Here is a 26,796-nt window from a genome sequence, read left to right as displayed (position 1 = left end):
ATTGATCCCGGAACAGATAAATTGATCAATTAAAGCACTACCTGTGATTTGGTCCTGAGTAAGCATAGTTCAAGATCACCTGTGTAGCTTCCCACTTTCATGCTGGAAATGTCGAGTTGGTCTAATAAGAGATTCCTGGAGCTTAGTGTTCTCTGAACGCTTTCCTCGGGATGTTCCCTATCATTACGGTTCTGCAAACTGGATGTAAAGCATCCCATTAATATAATTTAGAGCAGGGGTGTCAAACTCATTCCATGGAGGACCTAGTGACTGCTGGCTTAGTTTTTTTTATTTTTCAATTAAGACCTATACATGCAGGTGATGGGAGTTCCTTACTAATTAGTGATCTGAATTCATCAATCAAGTACAAGGTAGGAGTGAAAACCGGCGGACACTGGCCTTCCGGGGAATGAGTTTGACACGTGATTTAGAGCCTATTCTAAGAGCAGAAAGGAGACCGGAGACTGAAAGGGGTGAATTAACATAACAAATGCTGTGTAAGCAAGCAGACAGTGGATGGACTGTCACACCAAAGTGAGCTGCACCATCGGCCTGAAGTGGCTGGGTTTTTAAGACTTTGTTTGAAGTGATCAGCAGCAGCTGAGAAGTCCTCTAGTTAAACTTGGAGAAATTATACAATGCGGCAGAAGTTCCATCAGCACAGAGGGTGGCTGAATCCTGAAGAGAATTTTCTGGGACTTTCTCATTGTTCAAAGAGTGCGTCCTAGTACTCTAAAGGATTTCTCACCAGTCCAGAAAAGATATCCAAACTTTTTGAAAGCGCTATCGACTAGTGACAATTTATTTTATATATCTAAGTTAGCAGGGGCCTCAGTGACGGTGAAGTCTGAGGGTATAAATTAACGGACAAAGGTGAACTGAACCTTTTCAAAGAAGTTAAAGATTTCTGTGCTGAAGTTTGCACTTCTACACCACCAGCTACAGATGCAGCTCAGCCTTGACACGTTGTGGAAGAGTTGGATAGCATCATACCATAGTTAGAAGCTCTAACTGACTCCACCACTGTGACTGATTATTCCGGAGAAGTTTGTGACTGTCGTAAATGAAGCAAGACAAAACAACCCAGCGTCCATATGAACTGTGAAGCTTTTTACAAATGGGTTATCGATGCAGATCTGTGCAAAGAAATGTGACAACAGCATCTTAATTTGCTTCATGCATTGCAACAGGGTGTAGAGGGATCTGGGAGATCTCTGTGGAGCAGGAAGACCTGCTGTCTCAGTCGCCTCAGAGTTTTGTGAATAAAACACAATACATCAGGTGCCGCAATCTGTCCCACCCACTTAATGCAATGTCATGTACATATAAATTGAGTGCCAGCTGGCAGAGATATCAACGTAACTTTTTTTTTCTCGATTTTATGCTGGAAATATATCCATGAGATACCGCTGTTTCACCCTCCGACAGAATTGATCGATCTTTATATGAATTCTCTGCTTTCACACAAGTGCTGTTTATAAATAGTACATTGTGTGTGTGTTTGGGAGAGTAAAGATGAACATGTGTAGGCATTAAAGTCTGCCGTTGACTTGAGGGATTGCCATCTCTCTCTGAGGAGCTGGGAGGGTGCACAAAAGACTATGCTAAGAGAATCCATCCTTCCACCACTGAAGTGAGAATGAGAAAGGACATTTCACGCTATTAGGCCTTGTAGAATCGATATCCTAGCATTGACAGCCTGCCCTCCCATAAGTCCACAGCACTTCCTCATGATCAAGCAAAGGAAGTAGAGGGACTGAGAGATTCCGGAGAGATCCGTGTCAGTCCAACATTTTCAGACCCTGTGTAAGATTAACTGATAGCCGGGAAAGTGTGGAGGAAGGAATGTATTATTGACTAGACAGAAGGGGGACCTCAGACCAGCAAAAGACACTGACCGACTGAATAAAAGTAGCACGGTCATTTTTCAATGTGTAACCATTGATATTTCGTGTTAGTTATTTGTCCGGAGGCGAAAGCTAGAAACCCTGGTTACATGTATTAATCATGTTTGTTGTACCAGTGACCTCCATACAAGGGAAAACATTAATATGGATGTTTTTGGTAATATGGAAATAAAATATGAGGGCTGTATTTCTGTGACACAAAGACATCCATTTTTAAACTGCAGCAGATTATATTGATATTTTCCCACTTGTTTTTTGGAAAAGAGCTTTCAGGCTTTGAAATTCTCGGTTTGAAATATGACCCTGAAGTGCTTGTTGGTGCAAAGACATTAAAGACATACAAGAACAATGCAATAAAAGCGTTTGTCAGTGTCTATTGTCTCAAATCAAGTTTAACTCTCATTCCTTCCTGCATGAGATACTTTACAGAGAGTGACAGATGGGTGAAGCTAATGGCCTAGGAGGCGCGATCAAATAATTACTGTATCTTTCAGAGAAAGAGGGAGAGAGAAACGGAGAAGGGACTGCAATGGGGTTGGAGGAAATTAGTGGTGTGAATCTCTCTCTTTCCATTATCAATTATTTAAACATGTGACATAACACATCCATGATCTATATGACACTCCTGCCAAGTTGGATTTGCATCACTCTGACTGGCAGCCAGTGGTGTGAATTTACTGTTTAATAGATGAGCGCAGAGAGCTCTGTGGGTTTCATGTTGGTTCAATGCTTCATTTTAAGCTTTGCATACAAGCCATTAGTTCAGTGGTCACCAACCTTTTCTGAGTCGAGATCAATTTCGCAGACAAAAAGCACGTTCTACCGCTCAAATGGACATTAACCTAATACAAACTGATCTGTAGGAATGGGCGGTAGCATTTGCTTATTTATTTTTACTGACCTGATGGTACCGGCATCTGATGGTGGTTGTGCTTTCAAGATGGTGCTTTCAACTGGGAACTCGGGGGGGGGGGGGGGGGGGGGGGGGGTCAAATCATGACGTCTGTGGTCTTCAGGTCGGAAAGTCAAAGCTCTAGAAAGTTCAGGTGACAGTTTTTTCCCCAGTCGGATCTCATTACTTTTTCAAGTTCCCAGTTGTCTTGGAAACGGCATTAGTCTCAATGGAGGGATGATAGTTGATAAAAATCATAATTTGTTTATATAGCATATCAACTATTTATTAGAGACTGTGCATTATTTATAATAAGGGGTACTTGGAGTAAATGGGACCTCTCAAAAATGAAAATGGGTGGCCCTCAATTCAGCAAAATATATACTTCCATTCAAAAGTTTGGGGTCACTTAAAAAACACCAGTCTCAACGTCAACAGTGAAGAGGCGACTCCGGGATGCTGACTTTCTGGGCAGAGTTCCTCTGTACAGTGTCTGTGTTCTTTTGCCCATCATAATCTTTTCTTTTTATTGTCCAGTCTGAGATATGGCTTTTTGCAACTCTGCCTAGAAGGCCAGCATCCCAGAGTCGCCTCTTCACTGTTGACGTTGAGACTGGTGTTTTGCGGGTACTATTTAATGAAGTTGCCAGTTGAGGACTTGTGAGGTGTCAGTTTCTCAAACTAGACACTCTAATATACTTGTCCTCTTGCTCAGTTGTGCACCGGGGCCTCCCACTTCTCTTTCTACTCTGGTTAGGGCCAGTTTGCGCTGTTCTGTGAAGGGAGTAGTACACAGAGTTGTACGTGATCTTCAGTTTCTTGGCAATTTCTCACATGGAATAGTCGTCATTTCTCAGAACAAGAATAGACTGACAAGTGTCAGAAGAAAGTTATTTGTTTCTGGCCATTTTGAGCCTGTAATCGAACCCACAAATGCTGATGCTCCAAATACTCAACTAGTCTAAAGAAGGCCAGTTTTATTGCTTCTTTAATTAGCGCAACAGTTTTCAGCTATACTAACCTAATTGCAAAGGGTTTTCTAATGATCAATTAGCCTTTTAAAATGATGGATTAGCTAACACAATGTGCCATTGGAACACAGGAGTGATGGTTGCTGATAATGGGCCTCTGTACACCTATGTAGATAGTCCATCAAAAAAATTGCTGTTTCTAGCTCCAATAGTCATTTACAACATTAACAATGTCTACACTGTATTTCTTATCAATTTGATGTGATTTTTATGGACCAAAAAAAAATGATTTTCTTTCAAAAACAAGGACATTTGTAAGTGACCCCAAACTTTTGAACGGTAGTGTACTTTCACTCAACCCGACCCTCCCCTGTACCCAAAATAAAACAGAGGATAGCAAAAAAACACTCCACCATTTACCCTCACTCCTAGGACAGACCAGAGCCTTTGAGATGCTGTTTTAGAAACTGTTCTCTATCGTATAAGCATTGCATGGCAACATGGCAATTTTGATGCTAGAAGGTTGTCGGTTCGTAGACCACCGCAGACAAGGGTAGTGGTGAAAAGATGTCCTTTAAAACAAATGATTGAAGGAACCTATCATCGTCTTTGAGGTTCCAATGAAAAGGTAGCCTTTTATAAACACATTTCATGCAATTTTACGTATCAGAATATTTACCACCGAAATTACAAGCTAAGAATGGACAGAGAGAGAGGCCTATGCATTCATCTTATCATAATTCTCCAATGCCACATCAGTGTGTCTGATATGTGATTTGCCTGATTTGCAAATAATTAAATATGTGACGTCATTATGAATCTAAGCATGGTACTTTCAAAAGTTAGGCCTACCTTTCCATCCCAAACAGAGTAGGCCTGACGCAGAAACATTTCAGCTTTAACTGCTGGCTACTCTTCCATGGCTTAACCCAAGGAGAAAGGTGGTAACAAGTATTTTCTTAAAAGCTGTCTGAGTTTACAGAAAGTTGTAGGTTGTAGCTCAACGTCTGAATGTCATAGAGACTAACCAAATATATCCCCATAATGCATCGGAGTCACGTCTTTCCTGGGTATTTTACAGCAGTTTCTAGCATAAAGTGTTTGTTATTTTCTATAACAAACCCCTTCATTTTGAGCCCTGGTTTTAACTTAACACACCAAGTCCTTCACTGACACGGGTATTTAAAGAGTGGGTAGAGGAATTGGCCCAGATAATCTATGGATAGCGGTCTATAAATTCATCTTATTTCTTAAATAGGAAGAAATAGGCGCCAACACAAAGCCCTCTTGTTGTTAGAAAATTCTAATTAAAATAAAGACTGTTAAAATGAGTAATGCCTACTCGATTTAGCCTGAATTAGCCTACTTTCAGAACCAGGCGCTGTCCGTCTCTGATTGATTGTGCTCCAGCTGCCTCTTCAAGTTTCAGCACCACAAAGCTGTCATGTAAAAGACTCGGGAAGGACGTTTTTTTTCTTAGAAATTTAGCTTTGCCCTGTGCTTCTCCGAGCATGAACTTGGCCTATACACTATGGATAATTGATTCCCACACTTAAAGCCTATAGGCGCACTTGATATTGCGTGCCCAGAGGAGAATCAGAGATGAGGGGCGGCGGCATCAGACACACATCCCTTGACTGAAATTTTAAAAGCATGACCCTCCCCCGTTCACCTCCATTTCCCCATTACATACATTTCTAACCGTCTGAGAACCTGTAGTCATCTATAAATCATGAACAACAGGCCTTGTACATGTAATTACTTTAACTTTAGAATTGTTTCATAAAGAATCAGTTGTATGGTGTTCTAATGCCAAAACCATCCAGTTGCAATATCTTGCCCAGTGTCTACAACTCACGTCCATACAGTAGAACGCTCTCCACTACAGAGACGAACAGGCGCACTTTGATGTTGTCTGGCAGGGTTTCCAGAACACCTTCAGGCTCAAAAAATCAAAACCATGAAAACAGTCCCAAGAGGATAAGAAGGTAGAAAGAAAAAGGGGCCAGGAAATTGGTGGCTCTGATACTCTAATCTGTACCATGTTTTAGGGCAAAGTCAATATCAATTACTTCAGCTGTTTGGAGTCTGGTCTGGTGCTCGTAAGTGTTGTCTCACTACTTCCCCAGTCCAGGACAGACCTCGAAACTTTCTAAAGGAGCTATTGATTTATTTTAATGCAAACGAGAGACAGCGAGACTGAACATTTGGTCACAATTATTATTTTTATTTTTTTTAAGGGATTTGCGTATTCTCTCTGGTACATTACTGCACAGGTAGTGACAGGATAGCAAGTCTCTCAAACGTTCAAAAATGAAATAAATCAACTGGGCTTTGAACCCAGATGCTTTGTCTCTTCCCACTTTGCCCTGTTGCGTGAGGGTCATAAAACTCCCTTTCTCTTCCCCCCACTGGTTTATGACCCCCACCCCATAAATACCGAAAGTCTCTCCACTCTATAGAATTGACTTGAAAATCCTCTGTTACCACAGAGAGAGACTGCAATACATTAACATCAAAAGGTTGGGGAATGGAATGATATTTATGTAATCCAACCAGTTGACAGTGTCTGTTGGTACTTAAAGAATACGATGTCAGATCAGTTGTTGTCTGGGACATTATGTCTGATGATAGGACGACATAAATTGTATCTTGGAAAGTCTACACATTCAGATTCAAATGGAATTGTTGTGCAATTTATATGTTTAGCTATAAAACTTTTTGTGAAAAAATTGAATGTCATTTTAGCCTTCTAAATGAGAATTGTTTTCATAAGTCATTTTATTCACACTCAGTGGCCACGCCCAAGTGAAGATATTGGTTGGAGAGGGATGAAACACGCCCTTCTCTTCCCCAATTCACATCAGACTAAGCAAAACCCAACGTGAGCTGTGGTTTGCAAATGGTTGAATATCCACTCTACGTAACTAAATTTACATGAGACCAGATCACGTGGAGGTGACGATCACCACGCTGGAATGGTGAATTTCTACTAGACCAGCCAGAATACAGCTTGAGCTGATAATGGCAAAATGGTATGAACTTTGAACTCTTATTCACTGAAGAAGTGATACATCCTAGAAGTCGTACGTTTAGCTGCAGCTGTAAATGTACGTGGCCTAGGAAAGGAAAGGACAGACCATCTCCTAATAAGAATGAAAGGGTACAACGTATCCACACTACGACCAGAAATATTCTTCAAAGGACAAGGGCAATATCTGCTGGGCAAACCAGTCTTCCATCTTCGACCCATATATCGAAGCGCAGCTCAGTGTAAATATATATCTTGCATTTTCCTTTTCTGGGCGGTTATTAGAATGCATAAGATTTTGTATTTATGATAGCATAGTTTCTCAAGGTCCGATTTAGACCCAATTCCCTTTGTCCCTCAGTCTTCCCACTCTTTCATTCAAAACCAACCCCCTTTCTTCGTGTCACAATTCATCATATCAGTTTCGCCGCTCTGGACTTTTTATGACATGATTAGTAATCGATGTATGATCCATCCTATGTATATGTAATTCTGTGTGATTATTTAGTAAATAAATAATTTTGCCAATTTTTGTATTGCTGTTTCAACTTGTTAGCCAGGGTTTGTAAAACCAAGAATTTTACCATGTTCAGATGAGACTGTATAAGGTGATGATTAATTATTGACTGCTATTGATATAAAAGATCCTCAGATCTTTAAGAGTTTATTCGGAAGACAGCAGCTCTATAAACACTCTTCCGTGGTACCCCAGGTTATTAACGAGTGAATTGTTGCATGGTTTAATTCAATCATGCAATCAATCAAACGTTAGGTAATCGATTTGATAAACTAGCCTGTCATAATTTAATCAGTCAGAGACACGACGCCGCCGTACCATGGGCATTGGACTGTGCTGCCTGCCTGGGATTTGTCACAGTCTGTGCTGTGGTCGACTGTTTGCATGTGTTTGGGATTTTTAAGTAGTTTATTTTAGCTGCTTTAATGGCGTTGTTTGATTTATGGAGGCTGGTGGGGAATGCAGTGGGGATTTAATTGGGGCTCCAGATAAAATGTCTGAGGGAAATGGTGCAGCATGTTACATCACCAGGAGACCAGAGGAACAGGACTATTTGGGGCTTCTCACATCCATTCAGACACAATAGCCTTTTTGTAGGTTTTTTTTCTGACTGACTTGCTCATACTGAAGATTCCTCTTAACTCTTTAACAGGGCGATAGAACTAGTTTAGCTTTCCTAATACATTGACATTGTTGTTGAATGTTTGTTTTTCCTCGTAACCTGCTAAAGCTAAAAAAAAATATTTGTAGGTTATGAAATGGGTTTGTAGACGTGTCCTTAACATCACCTCTGCTGATCCGACTATTCACACGTACTGAATATGTTTGCATGGACACAAGCCCCCGGAGGCAGAAGAAACGCTAGATAGTCAGAGACGATCATGTGGTACTGAATCACCAGCCACTCTGTGAAGCAGGGATCATCAACTAGATTATTTGAGTGAATTATTGGGGGGCTGGAACATAATTACAAATCATTTGTGGACTTCAAATTGACCGCAAGAAACCCAAACAGATGTAATATTTGACTAAAACGTAATCATTTAATTTGTATATGATCACGTGTCTCTTTAAATCAAATCAAATGTATTTATATAGCCCTTCGTACATCAGCTGATATCTCAAAGTGCTGTACAGAAACCCAGCCTAAAAACCCAAACAGCAAGCAATGCAGGTGTAGAAGCACGGTGGCTAGGAAAATCTCTCTAGAAAGGCCTAAACCTAGGAAGAAACATAGAGAGGAACCAGGCTATGAGGGGTGGCCAGTCCTCTTCTGGCTGTGCAGGGTCGAGATTATAACAGAACATGGCCAAGATGTTCAAATGTTCATAAATGACCAGCATGGTCAAATAATAATAATCACATGCAGAACCGTTGAAACTGGAGCAGCAGCACGGCCAGATGGACTGGGAACAGCAAGGAGTCATAATGCCAGGTTGTCCTGAGGCATGGTCCTAGGGCTCAGGTCCTCCGAGAGAGAGAATTAGAGAGAGCATACTTAAATTCACACAGGACACCGGATAAGACAGGAGAAGTACTCCAGATATAACAAACTGACCCTGGCCCCCCGACACAAACTACTGCAGCATAAATACTGGAGGTTGAGACAGGAGGGGTCAGGAGTACTGTGGCCCCATCCGATGATGCCCCCGGACAGGGCCAAACAGGAAGGATATAACCCCACCCACTTTGCCAAAGCACAGCCCCCGCACCACTAGAGGGATATCTTCAACCACCAACGTACCATCCTGAGACAAGGCCGAGTATAGCCCACAAAGATCTCCGCCACGGCACAACCCAGGAGGAAGATCACATCAGTGACTCAACCCACTCAAGTGACGCACCCCTCCTCGGGACGGTATGAAAGAGCACCAGTAAGCCAGGGACTCAGCCCCTGTAATAGGGTTAGAGGCAGCGAATCCCAGTAGAAAGAGGGGAACTGGCCAGGCAGAGACAGAAAGGGCAGTTCGTTGCTCCAGAGCCTTACCGAGTTTGCGTCTCTCACATGGGTAGGCAGACCAGTCCATAAAAATGGAGATCTATAGGAGAAAGCCCTGCCTCCAGCTGTTTGCTTAGAAATTCTAGGGACAATTAGGAGGCCTGCATCTTGTAACCGTAGCGTACGTGTAGGTATGTACGGCAGGACCAAATCAGAGAGATAGGTAGGAGCAAGCCCATGTAATGCTTTGTAGGTTAGCAGTAAAACCTTGAAATCAGCCCTTGCCAGGAAGCCAGTGTAGGGAGGCTAGCACTAGAGTAATATTATACATTTTTTGGGCTCTAGTCAGGATTTTAGCAGCCATGTTTAGCACTAACTGAAGTTTATTTAGTGCTTTATCCGGGTAGCCAGAAAGTAAAGCATTGCAGTAGTCTAACCTAGAAGTAACAATAGCATGGATTACTTTTTCTGCATCATTTTTGGACACAACGTTTCTGATTTTTGCAATGTTACATAGATGGAAAAAAGCTGCCCTTGAAACAGTCTTGATATGTTCGTCAAAAGAGAGATCAGGGTCCAGAGTAACGCCAAGGTCCTTCACAGTTTTATTTGAGACAACTGTTCAACCATTAAGATTAATTGTCCGATTCAAGAGAAGATCTCTTTGTTTCTTGGGACCTAGAACAAGCATCTCTGTTTTGTCCGAGTTTAAAAGTAGAATGTTTGCAGCATCCACTTCCTTATGTCTGAAACACAGACTTCTAGCGAAGGCAATTTTGGGGCTTCCCCATGTTTCATTGAAATGTACAGCTGTGTGTCATCCGCATAGCAGTGAAAGTTAACATTATGTTTTCGAATGACATCCCCAAGAGGTAAACAATAGTGGTCCTAAAACGGAACCTTGAGGAACACCGAAATTTACAGTTGATTTGTCAGAGGACAAATAATCTTTATTATATGTGGGGAATACTTGGGAACAGATTTCCAAAATGTAATAATTTGGAGCTGATTTCCTGGTGTTTTTAGACTTATGCCCCCCCCACCAGCCACCAGTTGTGGAACCCTGCTGTAGAACGATATGAAGAAAGTGGCCGGAGCTGAAGTAATGTTATCTGGATTTATTTTATAAATCATAGTTGATGGAGGGGAAGCAACTATTGAACCACCCAGACAGGTGTCCGATGAGGAATCACTTATCTGATGACATGGATCGGACTGTTCTGTTTCCTGGCACTTATGGGCATTGATACATCAATCAATTGGTGGATTTGTGTACATACGTGTGTTCGTGCGTGCTAGCTTGTCAGTTCCATTTATTTTTCATCCATTGATACATGGATTGATTGGTGGAGTTGTTTGTGAAAGCTCTCTTTGATGCATTGATACATGGATTGATTGGTGTGTGCCGGCCGGAGGCCTCAAGGCTGAGTGTGATAATTGAGTGGCATGATTGGTCTCTTGGTCAGATGGTTCTTTCAGAGTCAGTCACTCCACAGTCTGGTGATTGGAAATGGAAGGACACAATGCTCATCTCCTGCTTTTTACTTCTTCTTCTTTTTTGATCTCCCTGAAGTTTGTACTACTGCGGGAATTTAATTGGAACCGTGGTGTTCCATTGTTGAACCTTGTAGCTAGAGGCTGACTCGGTCTCATTTCCACTCTACTCGCTCTACACTAAAAAAAGGGACTGGCCATTTGCTAGCAACAGACAGACCCAATGCAGACAATCACAGTAGTGAATTGACTGAAGATGTGTGTCACCAGTAATAAAAAAATAAAGGCACCCGAAGACCAATGGTGCGGATGACATCATTCTGTTATTGATTCCGCCTGTGAGTTATCCTTATCTGAGACAGACATATGCATGCATGCACGCACGCACGCACACACACACACACACAATTCCTCACCTACATGCTCAGCTGTGTTTCCTCAGTCCATGCCATCAATCAGTCCTATGATTGCTTGCCACATCAGCTATTTACTGTGGTCGTTTATAAAGCCTCTCTTTCATCTCTGGAGAACACAATAAAACTGATTTTTTTCCCTCTACTCTCATCTCCCCTGATGGCTTGTCTCACTCCTGTCTTCAATCAGCAGCTCCATGGCATCTCACAGGACACACACACACCCACACACATACAGAGTAATTCACAGAGGCAGGTCCCTTTGGGCTTATTGATCTCTTAGAGCTGCTGTTATACCCCCCCGATGCCTCCCAAGAGCTCCAGCCAACACTGCTACTGGCTCAAAAGAACAGAGGAGGCTAATCTTTTGATTAGTATCTGTGTTTGTGGCTTCACATTCACTAGATATTAAGCACAGGCACACCATAGTCCTTCAGTTAAATAGATTGTTACATAGTACAATATTTGATAGCTATTTGAAGTTGATCTGAGGTAGCCTATGTGCAATTTTCCCCATGCATTTTCACATTTGAGTAATTTAGCAGGCACTCTTATCCAGAGCGACTTACAGAAGCAATTAGGGTTAAGTGTCTTGAGGGCACATCAACAGGTTTTTCACCTAGTTGGCTCGGGGATTCGAAACAGCGACCTTTCTGTTCGCTGGCCCAACGCTCTTAACCGCTAGGCTACCTGCTGCCCTATGCACGCACACACACATTGCCCTCTGTGTCGATGTGGCTTTGTTTAGTTTGTTTACTTATGCCCTCAGTAAAATAACAGAAATCATCAGCAGGGTTAAGTTGGACACTTGGTGTGCTCTGATTGGTGTTTTGTGGGGGGGGTGCGTACGCGTGTGTGTGGGTTTGTGCGCTATAACTAATTACGCCCTTTCGCCCAATGCTGTTCAAGGCAATTTAATTTGTACTGCTTCATTTAGTGTGGAAATTACTATAATTAAGGCTTAATCCTCTGACGAGCTTAGGGATCATGAACCTAGTCAATACATCACACACAGGAGAGAGACAGGGAAATGTCTGTTTTTACTCTCATTGTCCATCTTTCAGCAGTTTTCCCTCCATCTCTCTCCATCTCTCTCGCTCATAGTTCTTCTCATCATACGCATGTCTCTGCCCCCAGTCTTTCCTTTCTTCTGACTCTCTTTTCTCTCCTCGCTCTCTTTCAAAATATGCAGAAACACATACACACACACACACACCTCACACATCCCTATTCCCGTATCAGTGATTAGTCAATACAGTAACTTGTTTTCCTCTCTGACACCTGGGCTCCCAGGCAGGCCCTTGCATCCCGCGCTCAACAGCGAGACCCGGGTCACTAATTGACCCAGAGGTTACTGCTAATGGCGTCTCGTTAGCAGCGAGGGGGTACAGGGACTGTGCGTGCATGTGTGACTGTGTGTGCGTGCCTGCTTGCATTTTCATGACAGCATCTATGCACACACATGGCTTTCCTACGGTCCGAAAAGCTTAAATTCCTCCCGTCCTCAGTTGGAGCACCAAGGTAACCCCAGCCCATCTTCTGTTGTTTTAGCAGCTCTACTGACTAGTGTAATGAAGATCATTATGAATACAGATAACACTCATTAGTGCTGTTTCAATAACCACCTGTCACTGCCGAAGCGGTCTCCCATTTATCATACCTGCCTGCAGTTTACAGGGAAAACGTGTCCTCTTGTGTGCGTGTTAGTAAATAATATCAACTCTGAATTTCAGAATTGTTATAATGAATATTATTGTGAGTAGTTTAACCTTAATTATTACCTCTAAGACGGTTCCACAACCTCTTGTGTCTGTGTGAGGTAAAGGGTGTGATGACGTTTGATCAGATTTACAGTCTCATACTTGAAAGGGCAATCCGGGATTGCTACTGCACATCCATTTTTGGACTTTTGGATTAATGAGATATAGTCATTGGTTTGGGAAGAATGCACGTATAAATGCCTCAGGAACGTAGTTCAACTATCGTACCCCATCAGAACCCAAAATTGAAGGGGAAAAAATGGCCAATATTTCTAAACATTGTAAATGTAAACAAACATCGGATAGCCTCAAAACGTGCTTAGAACTACACTTTTGATATCTTGTATTGTCCTTGCATCCATACAGTAGCTCTGGCTTTGAATTTGAGTGGTTACATTTCTCCAGGCCCGTCCCTCAGCATTTTACCAATAGAGGCAGGGACATCTCGTCATTGTTTCAACTAATGATTGTCCCTTTAATGTTGGGTTATTGACCTGGTCTAGACAGGCCAGTTAGACATTCCCTCTGTATCGATCAGAGGGCAACAGCGTTTTACCTCTAAACACACACACACGCACTCCAATTACTTTTTCCCCAAGGTAAATGTGTCCTGTCAACTTTTTAAGCACCCTCATATAGTCTTAATGACTGCCTTATTAAAGATGACAGTAAAAATTGGTGTATCAATGGGAGTAATTTAAACGTGCTGAGTAATGTTGTCATTGGGACCAGAGAGGCAGACTTTAATTGGGCTAAGTGTAGTGTCGTGTGAAGAGAGACTGAAATGCCATTTCCATTAGACCACAGACTTTTGTGTTTCCGTGGCTTGGCTCCAGTGACTCACTGTGAACTTAGGTCAAGTGCAGGGCGGAAACACCAGTCTGCACACATTGCAGCTCTCCAGGACTAGAGTGTCAATGTGAAAAGACTGGCCCTTGGCTGTATGGTAATGGACACAGCCAGCTGATAGGCTTAGTTGAATTGGTGTAATACTTTTCAAATCTTTTCAGATGTGTAATATGACCTGAGAGGCCCAGTCCAGAATAGAGCAGGACCAGTGTGGTCGTGTTTGTGGAATGGCTGGATCTCCACACGGGGAGGATTGTCTACAGTACAGCACAAATTAGTTTATGCAAGACAACAGCGTCCTCTAAAATCAGCGCTCGTTACCGGGCAGAGAAGACGGCAACATGCACAGGGGAGCTGGGCTCTCCATCTGTGTTTGGTAAACCTTGTTCAAACTGGTGTTTTGAGGTAGGCAGTTGAAGTTGTTTCCCATTATTCAGTATCAGATGCGTGTGTGTGTGCGCGCATCTTTTCACGGTTTCCCACCACACGCCGCAAGAATGCTAAAGTGTGTGTCTGCGCTTGCGTGTGCTCGTGTAGACTGCTAAAGAATACCTGCCTCTGGATGTTCTTTCTCCGTTTTCTCTATTCCTCTTCTGTCCTCCCTCCTATTCTTCCTCTTCTTCTAAAATGTTTAACACATGACTCATACACTGAGTGTACAAAACATTAGGAACACCTTCCTAATATTGAGTTGCACCCCCTTTTGCCCTGAGAAACAGCCTCAATTCGTCGGGGCATGAACTCTACACAGTGTCGAAAGCGTTCCACAGGGATGCTGGCCCATGTTGACTCCAATGCTTCCCACAGTTGTCAAGTTGGCTGGATGTCCTTTGGGTGATGAATCATTCTTGATACACATGAGAAACTGTTGAGCGTGAAAAACAGTGTTGCAGTTCTTGACACACTCAAACCGGTGCGCCTGGTGCCTACTACCATACTCCCTTCAAAGGCACTTAAATATTTTGTCCTGCCCATTCACCCTCTGAAATGTACACACACACACACAATCCATGTCTCAATTATCTCGAGGCTTAAAAATCCTTGACAAGGGACATCAATAAGGGATCATAGCTTTCACCTGAATTTACCTAGTCATTCTGTCATGAGAGTAGGCGTTCCAAATGTTTGGTACACTCAGTGTATATCATCTGTTTATTGTTACTTTCTGTATACAGCCTGGGGGACAAAGGGAACCGGGGAGGAGGTGAAGTTACCGCCGTTTTCTGAAGACCGCCATTGAACAATCATATGCATGTGAAGTGTGCCCATAATGTGAGTGTAGGTGTAGGCTCATGTATACCGCCTGTGTGTAAAGAGGTTGAGAATGACGTGCGTGTCTGTGTGGGAGGAGATTGAGAATGATGTGTGTGCTTGCATGGAGATGAACAGGGGTCAGAGGTGCAGTTGAAAACCCGCGTTTCTCTTTTTAAGAGAACATAAAACGGTCTGACGTGAGAGGTGATGAAATTAAATTACGCTCCACGATCCATTTGGTTATGAGTAACAAGTCTATGAACCGTTGTCCCTCTCCACACACACTAGGTATGGATAGAACGGGTTCAGAGGGTGATGGGGATTACGTTAGCTACATATTAGGGTTTAATATTTTCCTGAAAATCTACTACTTTTCCTTACCGAGAGATTTGCAAGCCTTTCCTGGACATCCCGGTATTCTCGTTCAAACTGGAAACGCTATTTAAAATAATACCAGCGAGAGGGGAGGGGGGAATCGGACTTAATTATACCACTGTAAATGGAGAAATATGCACATTAATCTAACGGTTTCTTGATGTAGGCAATTTGTTGCAATTGAATAAACTTTTAAGTTCTCCTGAAAGTTCTCCACCCTATTTATGATGTAGCCTACCGGTAGTTCTATTGTAGGCCTATGAATCACTGTTGGCCGACAAGTAAAATATGAGGTTATTACAGCCTACAAAATGACATTTGTTTTAGCCTACCTTTGACTGAAAGATGTCAGACAGCTCTGTTAGTCCTTTTCTATCCCCTTCCACCTGGTTATCAGGGGAATTAGGGAAGGTTGTGGTATTTTTTTTAACTTAATGATAACCCACTTATTGTGGTGGCTTTTTTTTTTTTTTACCTTTATTTAACTAGGCAAGTCAGTTAAGAACCAATTCTTATTTTCAATGACGGCCTAGGAACAGTGGGTTAACTGCCTGTTCAGGGGCAGAACAACAGATGTGTACCTTGTCAGCTTTTTGAACTTGCAACCTTCCGGTTACTAGTCCAACGCTCTAACCACTAGGCTACCCTGCCGCCCCTTTGTCACAGGGAACATATCCGATTCTTCGTTAAACAAACAAATAGCGGCGATTCAGCACGATGGATAGCGAAGCAATTGATCAATTAAAGATCATGGAACAATGTTGCAAATGTCTATTCCAGTGTGTCAATTCCAGGTGAGTAGCACATATGTTGAGTCTCTGCCAGTGCCACACAGCTAGTTTGGAGATGTGTTTATGTGTCATGGAGCAAGGCTCGACATTAACGCTTGCCCGAGGCAAGTTAAAAAAAATAATAATAATAACAATTAAATGTGTTGGACAAGCGGATTATAGATTAGTTGTCTGAATGGACAAGTGTTTTTTGTAAGTCTCGCAAACCGAATCAAAACAATTAGGCTATTCCGAAATAATGATATTCAACAGAATAACTAGGTAACCAATTCAAAACATATTGTGTAGTGTGGCTGTTTATCTCACTAGTTAACTATTTAGCGCTTAGCGCGCATTTATGTCCTTGTCATGTGCGATGTCCGGCACTCGTGTATAACCGCAAATGACCAATACACGCTGTTGATACGGGTGGCAATTGATGAAACCAATTCTGCATACTCTGGTTGTAAAACGGTCTCTCAAGCACCCAAAATTGGCTAGGATTCTCCTCTATTCAATACTGGCCATGTAATTCCGACAAAGCTGACTGGTGTGTTTGAGCAGGGTTGTATCAAAAGCCTGCACACCCAGTAGCTCTCCAGATGGAGGCTTGATGGACCACATGTGTTTTCATACAGTGCATTATTTTACTTTGTGGGTGTTAAGTGCCTTGCTCAAAGCCACAACAGCAAGAGATTGTAATATATGGGATCAGAGACCAGCAGCCTTCCATTGTCTATACCAGTGATGATAATGAAGGTTATTTTGTGAAGTAGTTCCTTGCATCACACAACACAGTTTTCGTACACCTTTTTGGCCCATATTGTGTTACTGACCATTTTATTTTGTGACTTGAGCTTTTAGACAACAAAAAAAAAGCAGCCCTCAGACAGTTGATGTGTCCGTTTACTGCATCTGTTCGCACATACCTGTTTTGTATTTTTGCATTAGTACGTCATAGAAATGGTATATTATTGGTCCATGGTACCCGTCATTTTTGTCTTCTGGAAACGGGAAGGAACTTGTTCGGGAAATTGCAAGACACCAGTTACATGTATTAAATCATAGTACAGATGATGTTACCCAGGAAGCTGTGCATCCACCCCCAGACAGGGATTTGGTGTTATTACACAGGTTTGTTTCTCAAGTATTTTCTAGCAGGCGCCACCATAAACCTGCAAACAAAACTGGAGCAAAGAATAATTGCATCCAAGTTGTCTGGTTTTTCTCTATAAACGGAATCAACAGCAGATAGTACCTGCGGAGAGCGTAGGTAACAGGATTAGATATTTAGGTTATGTTCCAAATGACACCCCAATCCTTTTAGTGCACTATTCTGGTCAAAAGTAGTGAATAGAGTGCCAGTTGGCACTGAGCCTTCGACACAATTGCCCTCCGCCCACCAGGCCTCTACCAGCTACAGGACCTTTCCTCTTCCCCCTCTTTTGTCCTCTCTCCTCTCCCTTTTCTCGCTGATAAAACAGATCTGTACCTACCAGGCTTCTGCCAGTAACCTCTCCTCTTCCCTCTTTTTCGCTTACATGCGTCTCCCTTCATCTCTCTTTTCCTCTCATCTCTCCCCTGCCTCTCCCCTCTTCTCACTAGGCTACTGCCACTCAACCCACAGACAGCATTTTTCCCTTTCCCTACGTTTCATCTCTTTCCCTGATCTCTCCCTTCATCTCTCCCTTCCACTCATCTCTCTTCTACATCCCTCCTCTCCCGCTCCTTCTGACTGAACAGTGGCGTATGCACAGGTTAATGCTTCTCGGACAGCAGCTTTCTCCTCACCTCTTCACTCTTTTCCCTTACACTCGTTCTCTTCTTCCTTCTTTTCTCCCTCTGTCTTATTCTCTCTGTCTAAACAACCCTGTGCTCCTTAGGCTCCTGCCTATCTGTCAACCATTCTCTTCTCTCCGCTTACCTCTTTTCTCCCCTTACCATCATTTCTCCTTTCATCTTACCCCCCCCCCCCTCTTCTCCCCTTTACCTTCCTCTGTCATACCCTTTTCTCTTCTCACTGACTGAACAGTTGTGTTCCCACAGGGTAGCGGGCGGGTGTCCAGGCGTTGATTTAAAGTGCCCAGGCATTTCTTTGTGTTACTTTTTTTACGACGCTGTATTCAAAATATTATCCAGCTGGTTCTATGGCTGGTTCTGGAGCTGGATTTGTCAAAAGCATTGATTTAGGGAAAACTTCACCTCAGATGGAAACCGCTTTCCTATCTTTTGCCATGAAGTTTTGCCGTCTTCCATAAATTGCAGCCTGGAATACACCATGGAAATAGTTAGAAGAATAAGATGAAGCTCCGGTTATACGGATAACTATTGGTGGCTGATTTGTGCTTTTCTGCGCTGTAATGGACACTGTGCGACCTTTGGTAGGTAGGCTGCTGGCAGGTTTTGATGTGATGTACAGCAAAGCCAAGTCAGCACGTGCTCATGGGTCTCACAGTGGAAGTGAAATTATAGGCTACAATGACTTTGCTCATGGTCATGCATGCCGCAAATTACATGTAACTATAATTTCCTTGAATGTTTGGCACATCTCAGTCCCAAAAAGGAAAAGCTTTGCAGTGGTTTCTGATTAATTAACAATCCCATGCTGGTGTGTGATAACATTCAACTAAAACCCAGCCCTGAGAAGAATTTATGTAATATTTATGTAACAGCCTATAGGGAGGAGGTCAGAGACCTGGCTGTGTGGTGCCAGGATAACAATCTCTCCCTCAGCGTGATCAAGACAAAGGAGCTGATTGTGGACTACAGGAAAAGTAGGTCCGAGCACGCCCCCACTCTCATCGACAGGGCTGTAGTGGAGCAGGTTGAGAGCTTCATGTTCCTTGGTGTCCACATAACCAACAAACTATCATGGTTCAAACACACCAAGATAGTTATAAAGAGGGCACGACAAAGCCTATTCCCCCTCAGGAGACAGTAAAGATTTGACATGAGTCTTCAGATCCTCAAAAAGTTCTACAGCTGCACTATCAAGAGCATACTGACTGGTTGCATCACTGCATGGTATGGCAACCGGAGCGCCAACAGGCTTGTATGCTGCTGCTACTGCCTGTAACGATGCAGTTCACAGGAAGAAATGACAGTGCACTTTCAATTTGTTTGTTTTGGTATAGGCAGGGACAGACACATTCAATGTATGTTGGATAAGAGTGCTTTTAACTCTCGATACCATCTGTGACAATACCAGTAGCTCAATATTTCTTCCATGGTCAAAATTCAAACACAAAGCAGACAAAACTCTGTTCCTTTAAAATATTGTGTGTTTAAAATATTGCGTGATTAAGGCTGGAAAATAAATAAATGTGACTCAGGATGACAACATGATGTTTGTTTCCAACATTAGGGCTGTTTTCCTAAAGAAGATAAATCTGTGTTGCTTCCTTACCACGATACTAACGAGTATCGCGATACTGGTATCGTCCTGGCCTCACTCTCTCTTATGCTCTTTGAAACCCTGTGTTGAACAGTTACAGTAGTCTGTTTCTCCTGTTCCTCCCTCTCCAGAGGATCGCAATACCCCTGTGTTTGTTTGATTATTTTAGCGCCGTGTCAGGTTTTTACCTCAGCCGGTGGAAACAGCAGGGGGTCGTATAGTTCCCCCAAATACCGATCCCAATCCCCTAATCTGTTGCCTTTTTTTTTTTTTTTTTTTCATTACTCTCAAGCCACACGGCTTTCTCTCTCTCCACCCCTCGCTCTTTAGCTGTCACTCTATATCTCTTTGTCCCTCTCCTTTTTTCTATTCATCATATGTTCCCTCTGTTGTGCCCAGTATGCAGAGCATCTGTGTTTAGTGCTTTTCTATTCCTGCGCAGTGTGGGGAACCACACTCAATGTGCACCTATGCATGTGTTAGCTTCCATAATTGGCTACTGTTTCACTCAGCCACGACACACACACACACACACCACAAACGTATTTTTAATTAGAGGTCCCTTGCTCATAATTTCACTTCACTACATGCGTGATATTGATCGTGATTTACCTCAGCATTGCTTTTCACTGTTCCTTCTGGGAAATCATTGAGTGTGAACCATAACACACGTGTCAGATTAGGGCACTCTGATTCGGATTGTTATTGTGTAACGTTGATGACATTCTCTCTATTAAGTCCATGCTCAACCCTGGTGGTTTGATTACACAGTAATGACAGGGAATTACCATAGCGAGTATACCTTCACTGATTGGCTTAGGAGTCAAGAAGGTCATTACCTGCCTCTCAGAAGAAGCTCACAGTGGCATTTCTCTCTGGCTCAGTTTCCTCTGATTTCCCCTGTAGACTAATTAGTGTGATTATCTGATGAAGCACACTCCCACAACTATCTCTCATCTGCAACCAGGTTAGCACACAAACACACACTCACTCCCTGTTCGGTCTCTTGTAGCTAGTCTTCGATCACAAGGTGCACAGTACGTGTTGCTGCATTCTCTATTTGTGTTACGTGTCTTGCTGACTTCCTACATTTCTCTCTACCTCCTAAAGCTAGAGGAATTTCTAGCTAGATGTATGACCTTACAGCAGTAGGTCTATGAGAATCTGTCTTAGGCGTCCTGCTAACTGCCTGTCTCTCTCTCTGTGTGTCCCTATAGTTGGCCCTGGAGGATCCGGTGCACAGTGTCTCCTTACAGCAGTATGTGTATGAGAAGCTGAAGGCCCAGCAGGCTCTGATGGGGGACCAGGGCTTTGGGGCTCTGATGGAGACGGTGGACACAGAGATCGTCAGGCAGCTCCAGGAGTTCCTACAGGGCCTCTGAGAGAGATGGAGAGAGGAGAGACTCTACCTATCTCTACCCTTTCCCTCCTGTAACCTCAATGCATCCATCTCCAGACCTATACTATCTATCTCTCCTGATAGGCCTTTAGAGAGCACAGGAGAGAAAAGACCTCAACCTCTGCCCCCTACTAACCATCTCGGCTGTACCTTATCCGTAGCCTACCTTTCCTCTCCTCGACCCCCTATTGGGCACGGAAGAGAGAGGACTGCAACATGTACCTCTACTACCCATGTCTACTTTTACCCATAATTCACTTGTCCTTTACCCACAACCCCCTCTTCTCTACCAAACCCTACCCTAACTACAACCTACCTAGAACCTTCCTTTACCCACAAACCACCTTTTTTTTTTTAAACACACACAGAAACATGAATAGAGCTTCCATTCTAACAGTTATTCTGCTTCTCTAGTTTTAGCATGGGGTAAATACTTAGGAGGATGTTAAGAGACGGGGGATTGAGGGAATATAACAATACGACACAAAGACAACCTTCTGAAGAGGCAGGAGCCTTGGATTTTTTTTTTTTTTTTACTGGGAAAGCGTGTGTGGCGTGATGGGAATATGGCTTCACTGACCGAAAGACCCAAACAGTGTTTACAGATCAATTCTTAAAGGCGAATAGCGAGCAAAAGTGTACTTTGTATGTATGTATGTATGTATGTAAAGTATGGATGACTCTGCATGAAGATATTTAACTTTTTAGTTTAGCTAGCTAATTTCTCTTCATGGTTCTTTGTTCTGTATTGTTTCTCACACCCTGAGATCATCAAGTTGACAGGACTATTGAGAGATGCAGACACTGTTTTTGGGGCGTGTATATTTTCATATCATCGGACTATGAATTCAATTAATTGACTGCGAGATTAAAGCGATTTTTAACAAGTGATTTGTAAAAGTGTTGAACCACATTTCTATATGAATGCTGCTGCTATTTTACGGTGTGTCACAAGGTGTGTCAGAGCACTTTAAAAACAAAACTTTTTTTTTTTTTCCCATTTGTTTTATCTTCCTGAAATGTCATGGTTCTTCATGTCTCATGGTTGTAGCATGACGGTAGAAGAACTCGGGACATTGAAGCAGGATGGAAGTTATTCTTAGGCACAAATCTAGGATCAGCTAACCCCACTCTAATCCTACCCATTAGGGGTGGAAAAGCAAAACTGACCTCTGATCAGCATCTTGGGGCAACTTGATCCTACTCCCGGTTGTGTATGAAATGCCATATAATCATATTGAGGACATACATAAACTGAAGCGTGATTTGAGTGATGTTTTGGACAGAAACCGTTTTTCACAGGGATGACAGTGGACTAGAGAATCGGTTGCACTTCATTTAATGGTACATAAATGTCCATTGTCCAAACATTGTAATTATACAATAAGCTAGGAATGACTCTTCTTTGATATTCATTCGAACAAGCACCACTACCACTTGGTACCAGCCAGATGCAAATTGTGTTGAATTATTTGAAATAAATACCAGAAAGTAGCCATTGTTACCACGTAATAATCCTAGTAAATACAGTGGAAACTGGACTGTAAAATAAAGTGTTATCCAATTCTCTTCCCCTAGTTCCATAGACACTGTGATTGAGTTCAGTAGCAGTCAAGCAAAACAAAGGCCTTATGCTTTCAGCCTTACCTTAATTCTAATATCCTTTCTTTCCAATGTTGCTTTTTTTATATATATATATATAAATATATATATATATATATATATATATATTAGCTGATTTCTGTACTGGTATTAGAATGATGGGAGCAATGGTGACATTGAACACAACAGCAGTAGAAAATATGTCTTTAGCTAAATTCTAATAGAAAGACCTTGTTCTTTTTTTCAACAGCTTCAATAAAATGCAGTACATGGCTGAAATGTTTACGTACTTATTTTTCGATTAACCTGTATGCTCTTTTTAATGTTTTACCACAGAAACCCCCCCTTTTTGAAATTTGTGTTTTCCTTCAGATCATGTACGTTCCGAGTCCTCTTCGGCCACTACCCAAACTTTAAGGCCCTCTGACGTTGAAGCGTTGAAGATATCCCAGTCTTTCCCATCGGAGATTTGCAGTTGGATTAGACACATCATTCGGAAACGGTCCACCAACATCACTCGCCAGTCCCTGAAATAGAAGTCCCAGGGGAAAAGACGGTGACCCAGACACATTTGGAGGAGAGGCATCCATGCAGAAATGACTGAGGGCGTACTCAACTGATGTAACTTGAAAAACTTTCCCCATAACTGAGTGAGATGGAGCGGAGGACATTTTAAGTGAACTATGAATTTACCTGTTGCTCTCACACTTTAGTTTAATAGTTTTTACATGAAATGAACATACTGTGCTTTGTGGTAATTTCATGGCAACACTATGAATTTACCTCCCATATTACTAGTCCTAATACCACATAGTCAACCGTTATCCCAGACAGTGCCAATAGTTTCATAGCAGCATATGGGATAAACATCTCTCCCAGTATTTCACATTATAGATGCACCAGTAGGCCCCAGTTAAGATGGCTGCAGGTACTGTGGTTAATGATCTTGGGAAACCATGGATGGGGAGGATTAACTAAATCTTTTAACTTCCTTAAAACTGGATCAGTCATACTGTGGGAATTAGCTGAATGGCAGTGGGTGCCTATCCCTCTCCCATTTACAGCTGTACTGTAATAGGATCAGCCTCTGCCTGCGACACTTTTAATCAATGTGTGGAGGTTTACTGGCATTCACTTCACACGGCTTGACTGCTGTTGAATGGTGAGGTGGTCCTGCAGTCATCTCCATAAGCACCGCTGGTTTATCATCACACACTATCATTCTTATAGTGTAGCTGCTGCAGTAGTCTGTGACATTGTTTCCTATTTACCATATCCGTATTGAGTCGCCAATGTATGTTTAACACTTGCCATTTTATGAACTGGAACATTTATTGTGCTAGATGACAAATGTATCACTCCAGTCATGGATATTTATCTCAGGAACAATGCTGCATGTCACTTTAACAGATATCCGCTTCGTGGTGTATTTGAGTCACTACAGTGCCTTCAGAAAGTATTCATACCTTGACTTATTTAACATTGTGTTACAGACGGAATTCAAAATGGATTCAATTGTTGTTTTTACCCATCTACACACAATACACCATAATGACAAAGTGAAAACATTTTTGCACATTTATTGAAAATGAAATACAGAAATAACAAATTGACATAAGTATTCACACCCCTGAGTCCATACTTTGTAGACACCTTTGGCAGCGATTACAGTTGTGAGTCTTTCTGGGTAAGTCTAAGAGCTTTCCACACCTGGATTGTGCAACAGTTGCCTATGTATTCCTTTAAAAATTCATCAAGCTCTGTTAAATTGGTTGTTAATAATTGCTTAGCCAACCATTTTCAGGTCTTGCCATAGATGTTCAAGTAGATTTAAGTCAAAACTGTAACTCGGCCACTCAGGAACATTCACTGTCTTCTTGGTAAGCAACTCCAGTGTAGATTTGGCCTTGTGTTTTAGGTTATTGCCATGCTAAAAGGTGAATTCATTTCCCAGTGTCTGGTGGAAAGCAGACTGAACCAGCTTTTCCTCTAGGATTTTGCCTGTGCTTAGCTCCATTCCATGTATTCTTTAATCCTGAAAACCTCCCCAGTCCTTAATGATTACACCCATACCCATAACATGATGCAGCCACCACTATGCTTGAAAATATGGAGAGTGGTACTCCGTAAAGTGTTGTATTGGATTTGCCCCAAACATAAGTTTGTATTCTGGACAAAAATGTAATTGCTTTGCCAAATTTTTTGCAGTATTACTTTACTGCCTTGTTGCAAACAGGATGCATGTTTTGGAATATTTTTGTTCTGTACAGGCTTCCTTCTTTTCACTCTGTCAATTAGGTTAGTATTGTGGAATAACTACAATGTTGTTGATCCATCCTCAGTTTTCTATCACAGCAATTAAACTCTGTGACTGTTTTAAAGTCAACATTGGCCTCTTGGTGAAATCCCGGATCAGTTTCTTTCCTCTACGGCAACTGAGTTTTTGTAGTGACTGTACTGAAACACCATACAAAGTGTAATCTATAACGTCACCATGCTCAAAGGGATATTCAATGTCTGCTTTTTTTACCTACTGTATCTGCCAATAGGTGCCCTTTGCGATGCATTGGAAAACCTCCCTGGTCTTTGGTTGAATCTGTGTTTGAAATTCACTGCTCGACTGAGGGACTTTACAGATAATTGTATGTGTGGGGTACAGAGATTACGTAGTCATGTAAAATTTGTGTTAAACACTGTTATTGCACACAGTCCATGCAACTTATTCAGTGACTTGTTAAGCACATTTTTACTTCCAAACTTATTTTGGCTTGCCTTAACAAAGGGGTTGAATACTTATTGACTCAAGACATTTCAGCTTTTCATTTGTAATTAGTTTGTAAACATTTCTAAAAGTTAATTCCACTTAGACATTATTGGGTGTTGTGTGTAGGCCAGCGGGAAAAAAATCTCAATATAATTCATTTGAAATTCAGGCTGTAACAAAACAAAATGTGGAAAAAGTCAAGGGGTGTGAATACTTCATGAAGGCACTGTGCCTCGTCACTGCGCTGGCATGTTATCCTGAACCGAATTTGAACAGCTTTCTCTCATTGCAATTCAGTCATTCTATCCTGTAGACTGCCTGGTTTTTAGTTTCCATGTACAGCCGAGTGATTACATTTCTCCTGCTCTCTGCCTCCATCCTATTCCATCAGCTCAGCTGATTTCCTATTAACATGCAAATGACAGGTGGAAGGGTTATATCTACAACTGTATAATGTGTGCGTGCTTATTGATTGTGATCAGACTGTTCTCTAATGCTATGTGAAAGGTGTAATTAGTATCAGGGTTTCTCCATGTCTCTGCTCTATCCTACAGGTCATATTGCATCTGTCTCTCAAAGGTATACTTCAAGGTGTGCTTGTGGGATTTAAAATGTGCATGGTGACACACACATCCTCACCTACAATTACAGTCACAAAGGTGGAGTTACTTCTGCAATGAAAGCGTCACGCTGTGGCTTATGGGACTAATGGTTTTTAAATGCCAAGTTGGTCACTACTGTGGAAGCGGCTCCTATGCTCCTTAATCTCTCTTATACCAACACACTCAATGCGATTACCATCGACCACACAGATAGAAAGATGAATTACGTGTGTGTGTGAGTACGATGCACATGTTAGTGAAGGAACATTCTGCCCCTGTGCAGGGCTGTCAGGTAATGGATATAGTGACAGGGAACCCTCTAGAGACTTCTGCTGTTTTACCAGAAGCAGAGTGTAAAAAATATATATATTTCACCTTTATTTAACCAAGTAGGCTAGTTGAGAACAAGTTCTCACTTACAACTGCGACCTGGCCAAGATAAAGCAAAGCAGTGCGACACAAACAACAACAACACAGAGTTACACATGGAATAAACAAACATGCAGTCAACAACACAATAGAAAAGGTCGTGGCAAAAAAAATTGAGAATGACACCAATATTAATTTCCACAAAGTTTGCTGCTTCAGTGTCTTTAGATATTTTTGTCAGATGTTACTATGGAATACTGAAGTATAATTACAAGCATTTCTTAAATGTCAAAAGCTTTTACAATTACAATTGATGCAGAGTCAATATTTTCAGTGTTGAACCTTCCTTTTCAAGACCTCTGCAATCTGCCCTGGCATGCTGTCAATTAACTTCTGGGCCACATCCTGACTAATGGCAGCCCATTCTTGCATGATCAATGCTTGGAGTTTGTCAGAATTTGTGGGGTTTTGTTTGTCCACCCGACTCTTGAGGA

The 26,796-nt window shown here is 42.1% G+C and overlaps 1 protein-coding gene across 3 annotated transcripts in view; it reads left to right on the top strand.

The window, feature by feature from the left end:
- The window catches only part of ipo11 (importin 11), a 233,640-nt gene extending 210,794 nt beyond the window's left edge, over positions 1-22,846 (top strand). For all 3 annotated transcript variants that reach the window (XM_036980135.2, XM_021606535.3, XM_090237953.1), the window contains one exon: positions 20,784-22,846. In XM_036980135.2, coding sequence (XP_036836030.1) covers positions 20,784-20,948 — 165 coding nt within the window. In that variant the 3' untranslated portion in view covers positions 20,949-22,846. The remainder of the gene's footprint in view (positions 1-20,783) is intronic.
- Positions 22,847-26,796: the final 3,950 nt, after the last annotated feature.

The sequence above is a fragment of the Oncorhynchus mykiss genome, chromosome 6 (assembly GCF_057628025.1).
Source record: "Oncorhynchus mykiss isolate SJ-2025 chromosome 6, ASM5762802v1, whole genome shotgun sequence".
NCBI lineage: Eukaryota > Metazoa > Chordata > Actinopteri > Salmoniformes > Salmonidae > Oncorhynchus > Oncorhynchus mykiss.
Note: the sequence above shows the minus strand (reverse complement) of the source record. Positions and strands in the feature narration are given on the sequence as shown.